Below are 23,387 nucleotides of genomic sequence, written 5' to 3' on the forward strand. Positions count from 1 at the left end.
TATCTCCCTACTTTGTATAATCCCTCCCCCTCTTCAGTTCCAAATTAGCATTTTGTCTTTGGAGACTGTGGGAGGGGAGGGGCGTGGGCCTTATTATAATGAATCAAAGATGTGGGAGGGGAGTAGCTGGGGTGTGGTGGAGAAAATACCACATCAGGACATTGTATAGTACTGCAGCTAAAACTGCTTTAGAAGCCAGACAGAAATGACACAGACTGAATATATCAGAGTGGTGATTTAGGCTCAAACCATAAACCATTAGAAATACGTTTGAGGGACATAAACAATATGATATTAAATATTAAAAACAGTTTTAAAATGCATGTTGTAGTTCCTTTAAGATATGCAGGAACTCAATAATATTTTAAACTTAATCTGCATAATTTAATTGGTGAATGCAAATAAAGCACATTATAGTATCAGCAGCCTCATCTGCTGTTTGTAAATGGTAAATGGTAACTTTGTTTTACTGTTAGCTGCAACCTGCAATACAGACTTAGAACACACACACACACACACACACACACACACACACACACACACACACACACACACACACACACACACACACACACACACACACACACACACACACACACACACACACACACACACATGTGGTGTGACAAGGACAGTGTCACTTCCTTGGATCAAAGACAATTTTCTTCAACAGCGAGTCTCTGCTGAGCAACGTTAGGAGAGCAGGCCTCATCTGTGGCCGGGAAATTGGGCAAGATATAGAATCCTAACACACCGCTGAGGGCCTGATTAAAACAGAAAGCAGGCAAACCGTCACAGAGGAGACATGGAGAGACAGAGCGGCAGTGGGGAGGGGGTCGGTGTTTTGTGCTTAAAGATATAAGTGGTGGAGAGATGTGGGGTAGGTGAAGAAGGGGGGTGTCTTTTTTTTGGTTAATGGGGTACTATATAAGACATGTAGTGAGAGGGTAGACACCTGCTGTCCCAATTATAGATATCTCCAGTCTGAGTAAACACGGTGCCATAATGCCCGGCCAAAAACACACTCCTAACAGCGTGTGGACAAACCAGCACTCAGCAGGAGGTGCGTGTGTGTGTGTGTGTGTGTGTGTGTGTGTGTGTGTGTGTGTGTGTGTGTGTGTGTGTGTGTGTGCGTGTGCGTGCGTATGTACTGTAGCATAAGCACCTCAATTTCCTGTGTACGTGTGCACAGGTGTGTGTACTCAATTACCCTCTAAAGAAATAACAGGAAGGAGGAGAGAGAGGGGATACTGCTGGAGGACGATTTTAAATTGATCCCTGTCCTGCAGTTAAGCATAATATAACTATAAATTGGTGTTTTTGTGCACGTGTGGAGACGAGGGATTTCTCTATGTCTAGCCCAGCAGGGAACATTCCACCAAACATACACTGAGTTACTGTGAGCTTAATGCTTATTATGAACAGTTACACAGTTACACAAGCCAGCTAACATGTGTCATGGGGGGGGGGCTGCTGTCCAAGTGGTCCAGGCACATGCCACATACAGGCTTTGGCCTGACAGCATGCCACGTGTTCGTGTCCCGTTCATGACGACCTTTGCTGCATGTCTCTCCCCTTCTCTCTCTCCCTCTTTCCTGTCTAGTATCTTCTTCACTTGATACTATCGATAAAGGCAGAAAAGCCAAAAACAAATCTTAAAAAAAAAGATTATTTTCTATTAGTATTATTCTATCGATTACTTTAGATTAACCAAATAAAAAGAAGAAACAATATGAGTATGCAGCCAATACGGCTTCCCGTTGCGGCGTTCAGAGTATGGGTTGCCGTTCAGGGTTTTATGGGTAAATCTCCCATTGGCATAGGAGGCAGCCAATCATGACTAGTTCGCTACTAAGGTCGCTAGTAGAGGTAAATCAACAGCCGCTTTGCAAGCAGCTGGCAAAAATAAATTATATATCAATGAATTGATCAACCACTTACCGGGCGACTTCAGCCATTTTTAACCTATTTCCATATAATTTGTCCTCACTAATGCTGATTAAATGGTACAATTTTTGTCTACTTGGTCTGTGTCTTATAGAGGGCTGTGGATAGTTCAGAAACCTGCCTACCAGTGTCATCATCGATGGGAATCCAAGCCAATAGAAACTGCAGGCTTTGTAGCATGCTATAATGGAAGCTATTGCTCTCGTGTCACAAAAAATATTGTTTGAAAGAAAGGGGAAAAAACTCCTGCCTAATGATGATGTCACTGGTAAGAGGGTTTCTGAAGTGTCCACAGACTGAGTCGGTTTTTACCAGCTGCTTTAGCTGCTGGTCAAACACAGCTCATGAAATGTAGACGACCTAGTCACAGTCACAACCTCCTCCCGATTGGTTGCCTTGGGTTGCCAAGTCCACTTATTTCCCTCGAAACTTGGATTGTCCCCCCCCCCCCCCCCCCCCGAGTTGCTTGGCTGTTTTTTGGCTGTGGGTTGGATTATTTCTGTCAAGACAGTTGGCAACACTGGCAGCAACCCATAACAACCCATCGTCTACAGGAGTGCACGGCAACACTCACAAAGCCAATGGGATTGGGATAGCATTGCAGCCAGCAAGTTGCAACAACAACCCACTAGTCTTCATCACGTGGTGCCACGGGATTCTAGTCTGCAGACCCCCGCGCCGACCTCCGCAGGGACCCCCGCTGTACCCGCGGACCCCCGTGCCGACCTCCACGGGGACTCCTGATATACCCACGGACCCCCACGCAGGCTACCGCGGAACTCCTTTATACCTGCCAAGCCAATGTCAACACTACAACTGACAGCTGTGCGTGAGGTGCGATATATGATGGTTTGGAGAATAGGCTACCTGAGCGAAAGTGTACAAATACAACCAAATGGACCCATGCATAAGAGTCCATTTGTACAGTCTCAGAGTTTATTGTTATAAAAAGGTCCTTTGGTTACATTTGTAAGTCGCTCTGGATTAAGAGCGTCTGCTAAATGCCTAAATTGTAAATTGTTACACTCTCAGACTTACAGTCACACAGTTTCCACACATACACAAATACAGATAGACACAGATATTTACATTTCATAGCACAATTCTGAAGATATAATAAGGGAGCTGCATGACTATGTCATCAATTCTTGTGTTTAAATAAGTTTATCATGAGCATTAGTGAGGAGTAATTCTATGAAAATAGGTTGAAATAAAGTTATCCTTTAAAGGGGCATTCCACTAATTTTCAACATTTTACTATGTCATTAATATAAATTAGTGTGTGGAAATAATAAAAAGTCCCCTGTGTTTCCTAAAATAAGGTCTGAAAAAAATCATTAACATGGTGAATCACATCTTGATGACGTCATCAAGATGTGATTCACCATGTTAATGATTTCTTTCAGACCTTTCAGCTCTAAGTTATATTATTATATTAGTTATATAATTAAAATGTTGAAAATGAGTGGACTGCCCCTTTAAGTGTTATTTTATACTTAATCGCACAACGGTGTCATGTAAAAATTGTGGAAATGTGATGTGTTGTGAGCTTGTAGATCTGCTATTTTCACTATTTATGAAATTATTTAAACCTTCACCTATAATAACATGCCAAAATACGGATTTTCTTTAATTAAATGATCGAGAATCTGTATTTTCTTATAGTTGATGAAATCAATTAGTTTGATTAACAGTTCCACCTACATACACGTAATACACCCGTAGTCTTGCTTTTAAAAACATAATGCATGTACAAAACATACATATTTTTCAATTCATGTCTTGACCAAGACAGCCATGGGTCAACAGAAATCTGCACGCAAACCAACAGCCTCAAGCAAACATGGATAAATGGCTCAAATGTCCAGTCACCAATCGTCAAGGACACTCACCATTAGTAATTCATTCACTTTGCTTACAGTGAGTCTGCGACCATGGCCAGGTAAGCTCTGCCTTTGTATCGAGAGTGGCTGTACCACCAGACTGTTTCCACTTGCCTAGCATCAGAATGTCGTCAGGTGGTCCTGACAGCACAGGCCGCCACACTGAATTACAATTTAGGCATTTAGCAGCCACTCTTAATCCAAAGCGATTTACAGTAAGCAAGAACATGCATGGTAAGCATTCTTCAAATAGATGCATTCAAGAATCATAAGCAAGATAAGAACCTAACATCTGTCTAACAGTATATAGAGTTATAGGGTGCCATTTTGAAGATCCGTTTTACAATGGGGTAATACATAAATTGCCCTCGCTCTGCGCACAATCGTATTATGAAAGGCATATCGGCCCGTGTTGAACGCACACACATATGGCATATGGCGTTCCTGAATATTTTAGCATTGTGGGAGTGTCCATATGTTAATTATTTTCGCTTTGCGCAATTTGCTATTAAGCCCCTTGACCTAAAAACACTCAACGATTAGACGTGGGTCTGACCACCTCATAAACGCAAAAAGCACTGTTTGATTTTACACTTGAGCGGCTCTGGGAGGCTGCTGGAGTGTTGCCTGTTGTCTGTTTATTATAAGCGGCTTCTTTTTCTGTAAAGTTGCTTGTAAATATTGGTAGTTGACTAGTTGTACTAGTTGTGGTTGCTTTTCTTGTTTCTAAAGTGGTTATTTGGGCTTTTCTCCTAATGTTGTTTAAACCAGTGATCCTCACACAGCACATTCCCATGTCAAGGATCCCCAGATGAATGCATTTGCCCAACTAAGGACGGCTAATCCAAAAATTACATTTGAAAATAGCAGATCTATACCAGCTCACAATGCATCACATTCATTCATTAAAACTATGAACTCTGACTGCAGGGGGATATATATAATGATCATTATAACAATGTGCAAGAACATATTTAAAAAGAAGGAAAAACCTTATATTTGTGGACAATCAAAATATGTTTTTTTATTTTAATGTGGTGTCATTAAAATTAATCTGGATATGGCAGACTCACTATCTAGAAAATAAAAACATGGCACTTCATTTAAAATAGGTTACAGACCCCTGTTAAATGCGCTTATTTTTATAGACCTATTTACTTGTTTCTATGAGACATGGCAACAGCCTCTTTTTGCTCTTTTTTTTGTAAAATGTTGAGATTAGAAACGGCCATAATTCTTTCATATGCTGTATCACACCAGATTCAAGTCTTCTTCAATAAAATGCTACGAGCGAAGACCATATATACCATCGGGGCCACATGCACAGCATTAAGCAGCAGCATTCAACTCATTCCTTCATCATGACTTGAATGAAATAAAATATAATAAATGTTATTTTACTGGTGTTTTTCAATAGAAACAAATTATTTTGAGGCATAAAGGTGACAGCATGCAGTGCAATAGGAAAAAATAATCCAAATGTGACAAAGTCATGTCATGTCTTCTATGGTGCCAGCGTGAAGAAATGTAATACCACAATCCCCAAAGTGCGCATTCCGTATGTGACATCAGCTGACTGGTAAAGAGAATAGTACGGACATGTTGATTGGGTACGTCTCAAACACACCTTAAACACACCCATGACTAATTCAAGGCCGTTTTGCGCAATCCACGGGGTGTCGAAAGCGCTTCTTAACATGCCCAAAATTGCAATATGACATACAACACGCCCCCAGCTCATAAAACTGTAATATTATATGTCATATTATATGAATTGCTTAATGGAGCCCATAGAGTGCTATGTCTACATACAATGTAGACATATCTAAATTACCTAAGTAAGGTCGTCAAGGCTAGTGCAAGTGCTACAGCAAGTGCTACGGACTAAGATACATATCTTCTGTATGTACTGTATAAGTGCAGGCTAGGGGCACTCTGATGTACAGTAGGATTTTTTATATTTTGAATTCAATCCTCAAAGCCACAGTGCGTGAGACATTTTCATAATATCAATTTGGGATTTCCACAGATTTGTGATAAACATACCCTAAAGAGATTATGAGCTTAGTTCTTTCTCGCCCTGTCTATCCGGGGTTATGTTGAAAGCTCAGATTATGTGTCAAATAGTCAGAGGCATTGATATGTAATCCCATATTCAGAACATTTTGAATGGATTATCTCTCTCCTGCTCTCTCTCCCTCCCTCCCTGGCTCCCTGGCTCAGTCCCTCTCTCTGTGACTTCCCCATTAAGTGTCTGGCAGTATGTGCACATATATTTGGACAATTGATGTAAGTGTGCCTGCTTTTGTGAGGGTGTGTGTGTGTGTGTGTGTGTTGAGAGTGTTCCTTAGACTCAGACAAAGGGAGAAGTAGGACATCTATTCTGTGAAGTGCAGACAATGCTTTGTCTGGTCAGACTATTTAAAGAAACTCTCTCTCTCTCTCTCTCACACACACACACACACACACACACACACACACACACACACACACACACACACACACACACACACACACACACACACACACACACACACACACACACACACACACACACACACACACACACACACACACACACACACACACACACACACACACACACACACACACACACACCACAATGGGAGTGCAGCAGCATACATCTGTGTGTGGCAGCATAGTGGGGTTGGGGGATATATAGAAGAGGATAGAGCACACACCTTCAGTGTACGAGGCAAACGGCTCGGGCTCCAGAGAAAGGGTAGTGATGTCGGAGCACAGCACCTGGATGGGGTTCAACATCCTGGGGGAGGAGTCCAGGGTGGAGAGGGGTGGGCAGGATGGGGCGGAGCTCTTCAGGCTATAGCCAGGAGCAGCCCTGCAAGAGGAGCAATGGGGGGGGGGGGGGCAGGTGAGGAAGGGAGGGAGGATAGGAGGGCGGGAAGGGGGAGGGGGCAGGTGGGGTTGACGGACTGAGTTACTGTGTCACCATATCGGCCACTGGAATATACCACAGAGATGCGGTAAGTAACGTGTCAAATATATGTCTACATGTCATAATACGTCTACAGTCACAGACCCAGTATTGGGGACAGTTGTGTGTGAGGTGAAGAGAGACAGTGACACACAGCGAACAGCACAGACACTCAACAAAAGGCCATCCTATGTTGTACTGTATGTTATGCATCTCTCTGCAGCCTGCACTCAATGTACATTTAGGTAAACCCCAAGGTGCTGCAGTAAAGGATACAACGAGAGAGAGACAGAGAACCAGGAAGTGAATATAGGCCTTTCTCCCTTATATTCAAGACAGAACTTTCACTTGTGAGACAGCAAATGCACAGTACTACTGTACAGTATATCTCCTTCAATCAGAACATCCTCACTGGGGTCAGGGGGGGGTGGCCTAAAGGTTAGAGGAGTGAGTTTGTAACCGGAAGGTTCAGGGTTCGATACCCCAGATCAGCAGAAAAGATCTGGGCGGGGAAGTGAATGACTAAGTAGTCATTGCCCAACTGCTCCAGTGGAGCTGCTCAGCGGCCAACGGTATAAAGCTGTATTCAGATATAGAAGCATGAAGCATGAAGCTCCCGCATAGCGTTAAAAGCACTAATTGGACATGTCCGAGTGGCAGCTGTCACTCATGTGTCAGTGTGTGTGTGTGTGTGTCTGCTTATGTTGCAATGAACAAACAGACTGTAAGATAACAGCTGTAGATGGGAATTGGTCAACCTGATTTTATAAATATTAAATAAGCTGCCAAATTGCCTAAACGAGCAGTCTGCACTTTTTCGCCACTCTGAATGCACTGCTGTCTGGGCACAGAGGAGACTGGAGTGCTGATCAGAGTGACCACCGCAGCTCAACGGAGACCATTTTCATCATCTTAATGAGTACGCTTAAACTAAGAGAATCACAGGGGAATATTATTTTGTACACACTAATTAACAAGTAAACAAATATGAATGCAGTGCGATCCGTCACTGACAGACCAGAGAAACCGTTTCCGTCCCTGGAAAGGTGCGCCGAGAAATGAGAGGAGGGGGACACAGAGGCTGTGATTGGCTGGCCGCTACTAGCTTCATATAGTTCAGCTTTTGGGAGGTTTAAAGCTACGCTTTTTGCTGTCCAGCTTCACAGTGCCGAGGAAAAGCGTGAAACATTAGTTTACATTGCATTGTAAATCTAAGCTAGTATTTTGCACCACACTTTTCAGAGTGAATGGGTCATGACTGAGACTAGGGTTGTGCCGGGCAGCTCCCAGATTTTAAGCCATTAAGACTGGGAAAGCAGCTGTGTCATTTAAGATTTTATGTATATAAATATCAACATACGTTTTTCAGAAAACTCTCAGAACAATGCTTCTCAAAAATAGCAGATATACAAGTCCACAGCGGGTAAATTCGTGCCACACTGCAAGCTGGTACATCTGCTTCTTTTGAACATTTTTGAAAAATCTTGAAAGCTTGAATTTTTGAATAATTTTGAATTTTCAAACACACTTCTCTTTTGGGGGTTCCTGAGACAAAACATTTTCAGATGGCCATATATCAATTTTTGGGGTCCTTCCTTGGCACAAAAAAGTTGGTTTTGAAGGCATTTGTAGAATCGTCCTCAGGTATTATGGAATGATGCGAGTGTGAAGCAGGGTGTTCCTGAAAAAGATCATTTGTTCTCAGCAAACTACCCCCTGGTTATAAATGAACCTGATGTAATCAAGCACTATCACATTTGAAGGAGTGGCTGTTGTACTGTTTATCATCACAGCTGTGCCGGCCATGTGCCGAGGATAACCACAGTGTGATACAAACTCTTTATCAAGTAATAGAAGACAACGGTTTTATCATTTTGTCAACTTTTGTTTATTTGGCTCCGCCAACAAATACAGTTTTTCAGGACTACTATCACAGGAAATGTTGCTATGCAACATATAAAATTGACACTGCTGTTATTATAGCATTTCAGCACCTGGGGGAATGCCTCTCGTCGAATAAAACTGTTGAATAATAATAGTCCGGCAGCCGAGGTGGACGGGTTGGAAATGTGGTATATAGTCTTTTTCTATTGGCCTATATACATATACATTCATGAATCCACTTGCTGTCCGGCTGTCGGCTGCCCAAATGTGCCCAAAATGTGCTGACCTCATTATATTTGTCATGATGTCTATGGCCGTTTTTAGCTCAAGGAGTGTATTTTGTGCAAAACGAATGCTTGGAATGGATTAAGAATCATGAAAACCCCCTAGTTTGACATGTCACATGCTACTTAAAGCAAAAGGAAAGTTTTACATTTTTGCCTGCCATAGTACCGTAATTTCCGGACACCTGAATATAAGCCGCACCAGCTACATTTAGGGAAAAGAAACTAACGTGTACATATACAAGCCGCACTGGACTATAAGCCGCAGGTGGCAATAGAGATAGATTTAGAAGGTCCCCTGGTGGCCGTTAGCTGTAAAAATACATAGATTAGCCCTACCGTTGTATAGGCCGCAGGGTTCAAAGCATGGGAAAAAAGTAGCGTTTTATAGGAAATGTATAGGAAAACATACGGAAATTACCGTATGTTCATGGTAGGGTCACAAGAAACCCCTATAAAAAAGATTGCCCTATACTCACAGCCGGTCAGCAAGTGGATTCATGAATGTATGTATATAGACAATATTTTAGGCCAATAAAAAAAAAGACTATACCAAATGTCCCACTTTAAACAAAAGAAGCCTGTCGGCTGCCGGACTATACTGTTGGTGTGTCTAATAAAGTCTGCTATAGTATGCAACCCACTGACACACCAACCGAAGGTGAGATTGTAGAAGGAGAGAATATTCTGTAAGAAGCCAAAGGGGAATTATAGAGGATAGGGGACTGGGAGGAGAGGAAGATGGAGGGAAGGCGTGCAAACCAGGGTGAGAGAGGTTAAACATCCCTCCGCTCATTGGAATGTATGGGCACGGAAAAAACTGAAACACGGGCGGGAGGTCTATACAAACACACTGTTGTGTATATGCAAGAACATTGTCCCACATATACAAATACATACACCACAGGCCGGTGCCAAAACAAAAGACACTCGCACGCACGCACGCATGCGCACACGCGCACACACACACACACACACACACACACACACACACACACACACACACACACACACACACACACACACACACACACACACACACACACACACACACACACACACACACACACACACACACACAGGCTTTACAGCGCTGTTAGATAATTGTTTGGCAGACGCACTACTTCAATGGTTGTAAATGCATTAGAGAATGGCTGGGGGAGGGAGGGATGGTCAGAGAGAGGGATGGAGGGGGGTGGGGGATGGGGTGAACACAGAATAGGTAGGGGGAGAGGAAGAAGATGGAGAGGCAAATGATGAAACACAGTGTGTGTATGACTGACGGTGGTCTTCATTAGGCGTGCTCTCATGGGAGTGCCTCTGGGCTTGTTCAGAATCTCCAGTAATTTTGTTTCTGTACTTAAAAACAACCATCCCTTTTCCATGAGACCCATAAAAAAGAGAGAGCGACAGCTAAAGCAAGAACGAGAGAGAGAGAGTGTGTGCGTGCGGCCCGGCGCCACAAAGGTGCCAGAAGGGGCCTGGCACCCTCAGTTGCAAATTCTGCCCCCCCAGTTTAAGTTTTATGTACATATTGTTTTGCTGTATAAACTGCAACCTCAGTCATTTCATCCTGGAGCCGAGCCTGGTGTGTGTGTGTGTGTGTGTGTGCGTGCGTGTGTCACGAGATGTGAGCAATAATTAATATAGCTATTATTGGTGGGTGGAGCCGTGCTGCCAATCATGCAGGACTACCATGAAATACCATGCATGCGTGGCATCATGGGCTGTTGCTATGGCAACGGTGGGTGGATGTTGATTGACGTTAATTAATAAGGGGACAACACCGTCACTCCGGACATGCATGGCCGGTTACAGATCACCCGTGGCTCCCGACATGCGTGGCAGGTTAAAAGCTAACCTGTGGCGGGTTAAAAATCACTCGTGGCGTCCACGTGCGGTGAGGGTTAGGGTTTTTGGTAAGGTGTCGGTCTCATGTCATTTCGTGCCACAAAAACAAATTTTGTTCTGAAGGAGAAAACCAAATACCGGTACACATAGAATCCACATGTATGGATGTATACTTTACTGTACATATTATTTATTTGGATTTCTAACTGTCTATATGATGTTTTTGCATCGTACTTTATGTCATTAAATGTTCAGATTAATTGAATATGAAGGACCCCACTGGAAACAAGCCATGGGCTTTCTTGGGTTATAAACAGGGGTGCACATACTGTAACTGGTGCGCCAGTGCACATGCGTCGTCAAAATGCATGCAAAATGTTTTGCGTATACCGAGAGATGGGGGTTTTTTTTACTTTTGAACTTTGATCATCATTTAGGGGCTTTTATGGAAATTGATCTCAGGAACAGCTCAACTGATTTGGTCGTATTTGTGATGTCATTAATGTCACCCTACTTTGTATAATTCCTCCCTCTTTTCAGTCTTCAGTTCCAAATTTGCATTTCCACTTTGTTTACAATGTCCACCATTGTTGACTTTCCAAGCTAGCATGGAATGGAAACAAGCCTGTGTTTATCTAGCATCTGTATTATAATGACTCAAATATTAAATAAGTTGCATATCAGCACCCCCACCACCTCAGGACATTGTGGTACTGCAGCTAAAACAGCTTCAGAAGCAAAAAAGAAATGGCATGGACTGGTTATATCAGAGTGGTGATTGAGGCTCAAACCATTAGAAATAAGTTTAAATATTAAAAACTGTTATAGCTGCTTTAATTTGACCTCCCTGGCCGATTATCACTTCCGGGTCATGCGGCCGGATCACGGCTCTTCTTCTCTGCCTATTTCGTGCATTCCGTTGGCACTGGCCCCGGATCGCCCTCTATGGTAACGGGAGGGAATGTGTTTTAAACCTGGAACCTCCGTGGCATTCATGCTAATTCATTGTATCTGTGTTTTAGCGCCACAGTAGGCTACGCCTGCAGAGTCGAAACATAGAGCCATAGACTTGGCTGGCGACAGGGAATTTATAATTAGGCTCTAAACAAACATTAAAAGTCCATAGACTTGGCTGGCCTATGACGTAATTTCAGAAATGGACCTAAACAGTGTTCAATTAAGACTCTGGATTTTGCTGGGTACAGTGTGCATCTAGAATTATGCTGCATTCACATCTACAAGTGGTAGACGACAAACCGGAAGTCCTTTTAGTGGACGGGAGCAGGACGGTAAACGGAACGGCAGCCAGAACCAGCGACGGTAAAGGCAGACAGCATCAATGTTAAAATATTTGCATGAATATTTGCATGAATTTGAATGAATGCAGCTTTAGAGATAAACAAACATGAACACAGACAAAACATACACGCGCACGCGCGCACACACACGCATGCGCGTGCACACACACACACACACACACCCACGTGTTGTCACACATCCACGTGGAGAGAGATCACAAGCTTCAGTATTGAATTGCATTGTACAACTCTGTGCGTCTGCCTAAGAGAAATCACATTACAGCACACAGACACAGGAAACATTACTCCGCCTTCTGTAGTGAAATGAGATCACAGATGAGTTCACAGCACATTCACATCCCCCTTAATGATAATCCTCTGGTTTCATGGTCTCTGAGGTACAGAGTGCAGCTGAATGTAAGACAGACTGAAGTGAGACAGACAAACAGACAGGTGGGGTTGAGATCAGCAGAAGAAGAGGAAAGGGTGATTGTCTGTGGTTATAATCCATATGGCTTATGTTATGAGACTATATAACCAGTGGAATTCAGAGATAATGAGTGTACCACTGGCTTGCTTTATAAACTACAGTCAATTTCAGTCAGAGAGAGAGAGAGAGAGAGAGAGAGAGAGAGAGAGAGAGAGAGAGAGAGAGAGTGTGTGTGTGTGTGTGTGTGTGTGTGTGTGTGTGTGTGTGTGTGTGTGTGTGTGTGTGTGTGTGTGTGTGTGTGTGTGTGTGTGTGTGTGTGTGTGTGTGTGTGTGTGTGTGTGTGTGTTTGCATGTGTTCATGCAAACATATACGCTATACAAATAAACCTGCCTTGCCTTCTTAAAAAAAGTATTTCTGGTTCCCATGCTGATCATGGGAAAAAAATACTCCCTCTCTGTCCCTCGCTCTCTCCTCCCATACACATACATGTCAATAGATCAATTATTTCCTGCTGTGTAACAGGAAAACGGTGTTGCACAAGGTAAACCGTTACACAACCACACAACACAGAGGGGGGGGGGTGGAAGGAGTGCAAAGCAGGAGAGGAAAACACATCTATCAGAGAGAGAGAGAGAGAGAGAGAGAGAGAGAGAGAGAGAGAGAGAGAGAGAGAGAGAGAGAGACACAGACAGACAGAGACAGACAGACAGAGAGTAATCTCTCTCCCCAGATCCCATATTCCTGTCTGTCACTGTGAACCCTGGTCTTCACTGAGCTTATGTGATGGTTCACCCCGGGCAAAGGGGTTGTTTTGTCTGCATATACACCACACACACACACACACACACACACACACACACACACACACACACACACACACACACACACACACACACACACACACACACACACACACACACACACACACACACACACACACACACACACACACAATGTTGTCTATAGGAAAGTATACACTAAGATGGTCGTAGTACACTGTAACTAGATTTCAGCACAGTGAGCACACACATGCTCCACACAACCACAAACAAGACGTAGAGGCAACGCACATACAACAAACACACACTACAATATTCCCTCCTCCTCCTCTTACCTTCAGTCACATAGTTGTGGTCGGGGAGGAAGCCGCGGTGGTCGAGCGTCAAGCTGGCGTCAGTGTCTTCTCCCATCGGCGGGGCTGGGGGGAGCGCCCGTTGTCCCAGAGGGGCAGCCTGGCGGTGGTGGCAGCAGATTGCTGGTTGGGGTGACGCTGGTTTTGGTGGTCCTGGCCGGCTCAGTGCCCATGCTGCTGCCCGCCCGATGCCTCCTCAGCACAGGGGCACAGAGCCAGACATCCTAGCCCCACTGTGACTGAGAGGTGGGTTCTGTGTGTGTGTGTGTGTGGGGGGGGGGGGGGTTCCGGTCGGAAAAGGGAGCGCTGCGGTTGTGAGGAACGAAGGAAGGATGGTTGACTGGTTGGCTGAGCAGGGACTTCCACAGAGGCTACTCCTGGGAGGGCAGCCGGGGGTCCGATGCAAACCTGGGCAAAAACACGTAAAGGTTATGTAGGGTTTCACGGTGGTATACCGCACCAGAGTGCATTTATTTCACTGGGCACTCGAGGAGCAGCTCGTAAAGGGACATCACTTGTGAGGTGAGGTAAATCAAAGTCTCCTTTTGTCTTCCTTATAAGCTGTTTTGCCTTAGACACACACACACACACACACACACACACACAGTGTATATATATAAACACAGCTCACACACACACACACACACACACACACACACACACACACACACACACACACACACACCACACAGTGTATATATATAAACACAGCTCTGTGGTCACAGAACAAGGAAGCTATCGGTACTTCCAAGGTTCATCCAGAATGACAGCATAAGGAGAAAAGGAGGAGAGGAGAAGTGTGTGTGTGTGTGTGTGTGTGTGTGTGAGGGGGGGGGGGGGTGATGAGCAGAGCCCCTGGACTGTGTCTCTGCAGTGCTGCTGCTGCAGCGAACACACACACGCATACACACACGCATACACACACGCATACACACACACACACACACATGCATGCACACTAACACGGATGGACACACAAATACACGGACCGACACACTCACCGACACACACGGCAGCCTCTCGTCAGGTAGTCTCTCAGTGGATTCAGCGCGAAAAACATCCCTCTCTGCCTCTCTCTCAGTAAATAGGTCTCTCCCTCCCTCCTTCTCTCACTCTCTCTCTCTCTCTCTGCCTCCCTCCCTCCCTCTCTCTCTCTCTCTCTCTCTGTCTCTCTCTCCCTCCCTCTCTTTCTCCCTCCCTCCCTCCCTCCCTCTCTCTCTCCCCTTCTGTGGGCTGCTCAGCTGTTCCAGTGTACAGAGGAGGTAAATCCTGCCGGCTCTGCTTTCTGCTGCAGTGTGAGCTCTGGCGTATGTGTGAAAGACAGTGTGAGGGAGTGAGGTAGAGAGATGAGGTGGGGGGGAGGAGAAAAGAGAGAGAGAGAGAGAGAGAGAGAGAGGGGGGGGGGGGGGTGGACTTCTCCCGCTGTGCTGCTCTGGTATGTGTGTGTGATGCATAAGAACAGGCTCCGCCCAGTCCCTCCTGTACACCCAATCGGTAAAGAGGAGGGATCCGCCTGACCGCTGGCTGCAGGTGATTAAATATATGAGAGAGAGAGAGAGAGAGAGAGAGAGAGAGAGAGAGAGAGAGAGAGAGAGAGAGAGAGAGAGAGATGGAGATGGAGAAAAGCATTAAATGGGTGAGCAAGAAAGGGTGGCTGAGTTGCTGGTTATAAGGAGGTGGATGAAGGAGAAGGCAGAAAATGGGGAGGGGGAGAGAGAGAGAGAGGATGAGTGGGTTCGGTTGAGTGAACGGTGAACAAGAGTGACTGTGAAGGATTCAACCCACAGCCATAATTCTATTAACACAGAGACATACTGACACACAGACATGCACGCGTGCACACACACACACACACACACACACACACACACATACACACACACACACACACGCAAATGCATTCACACAAATATTTTGGAGTATGTTTTACGGTGGTAAAACATACTGTAGTCTTCAAACATGTTCGGGTTGGTTTATTGGTGGAGGAATAATTGAAGAGACAGGTGGAGAAAGATGGCGATGAACACACACACAAGCTATAAAACATACATGAATGGAGATGTGGGATTGCACCTGCGGGAACAGAAATGAACAGATCATGGGTGACGGACGGACACACAGCACGCACATGCACACGCACACACACAGTAGACAGAGCCTGGTGGGGAGCCAGGGACAGTTGGTGTCATCTCTGGTACTGGCTGTCAGCCACCAGGCGTTAACTCATCCACAGCAGGCAACAAGGAGAGCTGTTTATCTGACTTAGCCCAAGACTCCCCCCTCCCTCAGTGACATGGATCAAGACTCCCCCCTCCCTCAGTGAGATGGATCAAGACTCCCCCCTCCCTCAGTGACATGGATCAAGACTCCCCCCTCCCTCAGTGACATGGATCAAGACTCCCCCCTCCCTCAGTGACATGGATCAAGACTCCCCCCTCCCTCAGTGACATGGATCAAGACTCCCCCCTCCCTCAGTGACATGGATCAAGACTCCCCCCTCCCTCAGTGAGATGGATCAAGACTCCCCCCTCCCTCAGTGACATGGATCAAGACTCCCCCCTCCCTCAGTGAGATGGATCAAGACTCCCCCCTCCCTCAGTGACATGGATCAAGACTCCCCCCCCTCCCTCAGTGACATGGATCATGCACGCCTTTATGTCTACCATTTTATACCCCCCCCCCCCCCCCCCCCCCCCGCCGCGCTACTACCGCAAAACCCACGTACGCCAACCCAGTGCTGGTTATCACATTTACTATGAAATTGTGCATTTCCCGTCAGTCAGTTGTTAGGTTGGTTGGTTGGTTGGTTGGTTGGTTGGTTGGTTGGGCACCAGGCATGACATATATGGTTGCCTTGTGAGTAGTGACATCACGTGACATCATCAGGGATGGATATCCTATATATGGGCCCATATATGGAGATCCCTGATGTCATCAATATTGGCCAGCAACTGTACATCTGACCTCAAACCCTTAGATCTCCATATACAGTATGGAGCCGACCTGTTCTGACATTCCATATGTTGATCCTTCCTCATCCTGGCCATCCATCCTTCCTCTTTGATGTCTCCCTTTTACCTGATACCTGTCCATTTAAACTCTAGACGGGCATGCCCCAAAGTTATTAGTGCATATGCATGCCCCCCCCCCACCTTATTCACAAGGGAAGTTGCTCAGTGGCGTTCTGAAGCCATAGAAGAACGACGTAGTCTTCCGGGTAGTACCCCTCAAGCGTTGATGATTGGTTGGCTCCCATCGTAGTACCCCTCGTACTGTTCTTATGGTACATCTGCGTCACGTCTACTTTTGATGTTTGTACTACTCATTCCCCCGTGACGTCATGTGGCAGCCAAGTCTATAGACATGCGTGCTCCTCACTTCTCACAAGTGTGATTTTTAAGCATTTAGCCGGTACTCTTTTTCTTATAAGTTTCAAGGTTGTCTTTATTTGTCTCCCTTGGGAGAAATTTGTCTTGGAGACGGAGTCACAGCTGCATACAAATAACAGACACGTTCACATAAGAAAAGGAAAAACACCATGAAACACCCAACATACAAGAGATATTGCACACATTCCCTTGATAAAGTGCAACTAGTCAATAAAGTGCATTCGGCAATCTCTGATTGAGCAGGGGGTTCGTAAACTGTGGTGCGTGCACCCCTTGTGGTGTGCGAACGCCCTCTAGGGCGTGCGTAACAAGAAAAGGCTAATGGCAGTTTTATGGTGTTATTTAACACAAACGGTAAAACACTGTTGTAAGGAGATGTATAGAGCAGCTGCAGCAGTCTACAGCAGCTGCATGTCTCTCGGTGCAGTGACATTCTGTAATTATTTGCCATAATCATATTTAAAAATGTATAATATTCAGCCAAATACGATTAGACTGAGCGTTGGGGGAGTGCGTCAGCTAGGTCAGGGGGTGCCCGGCCAAAAAGGTTTGGGGACCGCTGATCTAGACTAGAGTGACTGACGACAAGCAGGTGTTTCTTGCTCAATGTTCCTTCCATGGAAACATTGGCTATTGTGCAGGGATTACGCTTGTGACCGGCTGATTATTGGTCAAGTCACTCTAACCATTAGGTCACCCTGCCCGTGCCCAAACTCTAAATGCCACAAAAACATCTAAAGCCCCAAGATATTCTAAAATCAGCTCCGGCTTTGGCTCCAAATCTCTCTGGGTCACCCAGTACTGACCCTCATCATGAGGTATATCCGTACACACACAATATAATGTTGTTCTTGTTTTAAGAAAATAACAATGAGTGCCTTGGTACCCACTGTGGGTACCAAGGGTATTTTCTCATTGTTAAGAGTCTCAAGGCCCTCATTGTTATTTAAGACTTTTTAAGGATCCGCGGGAACCATGCCACATACTGTACAGCGCGTCTATAGCAATACACTCACTCAAATCACATAATCATCAGCTCCCTTATCATTATGTTCAGTATATCACTGTAATCTCCAGATTCCAGGAATCTCAGGCCATGCATGTCAAGTTCAATTAGTTTCCAAACTGCTATCTCTGACCTTGGGCGCAAAATAATGACTTGAGGGCCATCGCTCGTAGAGGTGTAGAGGCCCCGCCACTCAACCATGAAACCCTTGGCCTCAGACCGGCCTTGTTGCCCTGGTTATACTGGAACACTGCATAGACCCAAAGGCAATGGACTCAAACTCCAGCATTTGTATTTTATATTCTATTGTATTGACCTCCCAGTCTACCGTTTACTTACACCCATCCATATCAGCATAGATGCAGTTGAGACTATACAGTAGCTAAGAAAAAGCATCTGTTGGAGGAGATACAGTAGCACACCTGTCACCACTATTGTGCTAGAATGCTTTTGGGAGCAGATGATTAGAAGATGAGTCAATGAGCAGATACATACACACACGCATGCACGCAAGCTGCCACTTATCAATACCACAAAAAGTGACACAAAAAAGATCAGCCACAATGAAATGCATTCATCGGTGACTCAAAGTTAATCTGTCAAAGTGCCGCTGACTCATGACTGAATCACACAGTCAAAACAGTTGCGATGTGAAACGTCAAAGCAGTGTCTCCCACCACTAACAAAAAAAACGTCAAAGCAGTGTGAGAAGAGAAGAAGAAATGCGTTCTGGTAAATCAAGTTTACCAAGGGTAACTGGACTAAGCATCAGATACTTGTTTACAGCCAGGCCCACATGGAGCATTTCATGGTAGTGGTTCAATGCCTTGTCCAAGGGCACTTCAACGGTGGTAATTTTAACGTGTCGGACCGCTGATTCGAACTGGCGACCTTCCAATATCTAGCCCGCTCCGCAATCCACTCGGCCACCGCTGCCACACAACTAACACAACAAAGGGACCACTGCACTCTGTTTAAGTCCATCTGTATGTTAAAAGATTTGATTGCCCCCCCCCCCCCCCATCCCCCACCCAGTGAATGCAAGAAAAACAGAGTCTACTGAAAAATATCGTTCAGTTTCTGGCATACATAAATAAGCATCAACTGTGTGGATAGGGTGGACTTGCGAGACCCAAACACACCCACTATAGGCCCAGCCAGCAATAATAATGATCAGGCATCATCATTCATCACGAGCATTGTGGCGTCCAATCCAACGCTGCAATGTTTTGTGATTGTCTGTCTCTGTTGACCTGGTGCTCTTCTTCCGTTCCACCCCCACACAGCCACGCACATTCAGGGTTGCCTAGCAACCCCCAAGTGCAGCCAATGAAATCACAAACACACACACACACACACGGAATACCCAGGAACTCTGCAGAAGGAAGATAATGAAGTCCCACCATCACGCTACACGTTCCAAACATGAGAGAGGATGAAGGGGAACTGTTGGGTATGTTGCCAGTCATCCGAAAAACCCCACGCTTGGAGCAGCATGGACCAATGCCCTGATCACTCTCCTGGTTACACACCTGCACATACTCACTTTTCAAACCCTTAGTGTTGATTTGTACAGAATTAGCCAAATTGTCAGTTATTGTTTTACAGCATGAACATGTTAGTAAGTAACCAGCACCACGGTACGCACGGACGCACGCACGCACACACACACACACACACACACACACACACACACACACACACACACACACACACACACACACACACACACACACACACACACACACACACACACACACACACACACACACACACACACACACACACACACACACACACACACACACACACACACACACACACACACACACACACACACACACACACACACACACACAAATTGGGACAAGCCTAAATGTAAATGCATAACTACAAACATTATGCAGACAAGAATTTCTGATATTAAGACTCTCCCGCCTTCAGGAGTTGAAAAACGGGTGTCTTTGGTAAAAGCCTTCAAATTTAATATCATTTGAGTGCGCAAACGTCCTCTGGATCTAAGCCCGGCAGCCATTAAATCTCAATTTTCAACAGACAAATGTACTCAGTAGAAAAGGAAAGTTAAAAGCTCTGCAACATCTGCCCAGCCTTTAACACTATTAGCACATTGAGTGAGGGCTTAAGTACAGTCAGCAGAAGATAGATCATCTCATGGCCCTCGGAGGGAGACAGGATTGTAATCTTCTAAGGTGGGGTGGGGTGGGGGGGGGGGGTCACAACAGTAATGGGAACCCAAATTAAACTGCGGCCCCAGGGGAACAGAGGGACCGGGTAGATTATAAGCAGCCTTGGGGCAACACTAAACCCCTTAACCACGTTGCTGACAGAAGCTGAGAGAAGGGCAAGGATAAGATAAGTACACAACGCAGATTTGTGCATGCACAAATCATTTTGGAAAATGATTTGCATGGAAAATGAAACACACACACACACACACACACACACACACACACACACACACACACACACACACACACACACACAGAGCAATGTTACACAATGAAACCACAGAGGTGCACACAGGAACAGAAAGACAGTTACACAAATGTAAATGTATGTGCATTGTGCAACATGCACACATAATACATACATGTACACACATGCACACAAGCACAAGCACGCACACACTCCAAAAGGCTCTAAATCGATCAGTTCCACAAAACCCCTTGCTGGGTTTCTTTGGATAAATATCTCCTCTCCTTTCACTTCTGTATGAATAGTTGTATGTATTCTGGGGGAGGGGAGGAGACTACTACAGTGCAAGGTGACAGAGGGATAATCTTACTCCTGGGAGTCTGGGCTGGTGATGTTGATGTAATGACTACTTTGGTGGCGGGAAGAAAGGCATCGATGGGGGATTAAGCCAACCGCCTGAAGGGCTGGAAGAAGGAAAGAAACTGAAACGGGACAACATAAATACAAACGTTGTATAGTCTAATCCCTGATGGAACACAGTGATAACACACTCGCCTTGGTGATAAACACTGGCCATGACAGGGTTATGGCCATGACTAGCTGTCTAACACTGACAATATAATATATTGTCAGTGTTAGACAGCTAGCATTACCCTGAACTGAAAATATTATTTTCAGTTCAGGGTAATGTCAAAGCACTTGAGGTGCTGTGGTGCACATTAGATTCCAGACCAAATGTATGTGTTGTAAGACCAAAGTGGCCAAAGTCTTCTAGTCTACTGTACTAGTGGCACATAGTAGTCCTTGTCTTGTCACCTTCAAGTAGTTAGTTTCTTCCTTCAACATTACCTGGTAGAATGCTGTATAAGGGTGTACAAGTAGGCCTACATGAATTCATCACTTTTATCGACATGATTTCAAAGAATCATAGCCTTAAAAAGTAATATCCCTGGGCCTGAAGTCAACTGTTTATTTTCTTTTCCCCAGTGCAAAGCTGCCAGAAAGCAGATTTACACACACACCAAATCTAAGAATTGAGCAAAGCTTACCTAAAACACTACATACATGCATACAAACATGTACCTGTTAGCTCTGTCTGGCCCGACTCTTTAGGCCACACATGAGAATGCACGTGAACCTGAAAGGTCAGCAAGAGCCTGGAGCTTTACTCTACAAGAATCCAATCCTTTCGCATCAATATCGAGTCTCACACTCACACTCACACTCACACTCACACTCACACTCACACTCACACTCACACACACACACACACACACACACACACACACACACACACACACACACACACCTGAATGATCCATAAGACACACACAAGCTTTTTGTACATTTCCTTATGAAATCTCTTCTCTTTCAATACCTTCTTCACTCCAGGGTCGGGCCTGAAATTGCGTGTTTCAGTTTTATAATGGCAGCATTAACCCCACAGGGAGAGAAAGAGAGAAGCAGGTGACCTTGGTGGGGGGAGGGTCACTGAGGGGTCACTGAATGTAATCTTTCAATGAGCAAACCAAGGGCTCAGGAGTCTGGTAATGGGTTGCAGAGCAAGCCCTGTTCAGTATTCAAGACGGTGTGCGTACGTGTGTGCGTGTGTGCGTGCGCGTGTGCGTGCGTGATCGAGTAGGTGTTGTCAACACAGTAGCAGATCAGCAATGCAATTAGTACAGAAATCCCAAAGGCTAGGTTCAGTTAGAGAGCAACATATTAAATAATATAATATACAGTAGATAAGACATCGATTTGAGGTGTTGAGGTGAGTTGAGGTGTATGGGACACTTTAACCATTAATGGCCTTGCAACAAATAGTGAAAATAGCCTAGCTCACAGTGAGCTAACAGTGGGCTTGTAGATCTGCTATTTTTGAAATTCTGCCAAAAATAGCAACCCGACTGTTCTGTTCAGGTCACGCACGCGCGCACACACAGAGAGAGAGAGAGAGAGAGAGAGAGAGAGAGAGAGAGAGAGAGAGAGAGAGAGAGAGAGAGAGAGAGAGAGAGAGAGTTGAGAGAGAGTTGACCTCTTTACCCACTTATTTATTGTTAGGAATAGGTGGGCGCTATAGGGAAATCTGGCTCCATCTTTTGGGGAAGACTGCAGGGTACTATGGAAGAGTGGGCACTTTGAGGGGGATAAGAGTGGGCACTAGAGAAGAGTGGGCACCAGGAAGACTGGGCACTGGGAAAACTAGGTAAAAGTTAGAGTGGGCACCAGGAAGACTGGGCACTGGGAGAACTAGGTAAAAGTTAGAGTGGGCACCAGGAAGACTTGGCAATGGGAAAACTGGGCACTAGAGAAGAGTGGGCACTATAGGTGCAATGCCTGTTGTCACATGCTCAGTAGTTTTCACCACAATTAAAATAATAACAGTTGTTTTCATTGGTTCCATAGATGTTTATCATGTTCTGTTCATGCTCTGTACAATACAGATACATGCTCACCTAACCAATAATCATGAACAACGCCTGTATGTAATAACGACTATGGTCATCTGTTATAGTGTACTGTTTAGCACTGTATATATTTTTTTTCCTTTTTACCTCCTATGATGATTTCCTGTTTTTGGCTATATAGAAGTGTATGTCTCTAAATGTTTTGATGAATTGAAAATGGTGGGCCCTATTAGACACCATATAAGTGTAATGCTTCATGGTGTCCACTCACAGTTAACAGTTTTTGTATTGAGTTGTACTTGAAATGTACTGTAATTCAGCAAACTGTCAAAAAATAATTAAATCAATCAATCAATCAATCAATCCATCAATAAAAACTAGTGGCCTACTACTAAAAGTAACCTCATATCTAATCTATGGTTTACAAATTACAAGCGTAGATATGAGGTTAGAAACGGAGCTAAATGCTACATAGTTTACAT

General features: G+C 44.9%; 1 protein-coding gene across 1 annotated transcript in view; it reads right to left on the minus strand.

Moving 5' to 3' along the window:
• Positions 1 to 14,785, minus strand: part of LOC310873120 (serine/threonine-protein phosphatase 2A 55 kDa regulatory subunit B gamma isoform) — a 37,866-nt gene extending 23,081 nt beyond the window's left edge. The window contains exons 1-3 of the mRNA XM_083785423.1: positions 14,668 to 14,785; positions 13,649 to 14,074; positions 6,533 to 6,690 (exon numbers count right to left, since the gene is read on the minus strand). Of these exons, the coding sequence (XP_083641549.1) occupies positions 6,533 to 6,614 (82 nt within the window). The 5' untranslated portion in view covers positions 6,615 to 6,690; positions 13,649 to 14,074; positions 14,668 to 14,785. The remainder of the gene's footprint in view (positions 1 to 6,532; positions 6,691 to 13,648; positions 14,075 to 14,667) is intronic.
• Positions 14,786 to 23,387: the final 8,602 nt, after the last annotated feature.

This window comes from Protomyctophum parallelum (genome assembly GCF_964188405.1).
Source record: "Protomyctophum parallelum genome assembly, chromosome: 16".
Classification (NCBI taxonomy): Eukaryota; Metazoa; Chordata; class Actinopteri; order Myctophiformes; family Myctophidae; genus Protomyctophum; species Protomyctophum parallelum.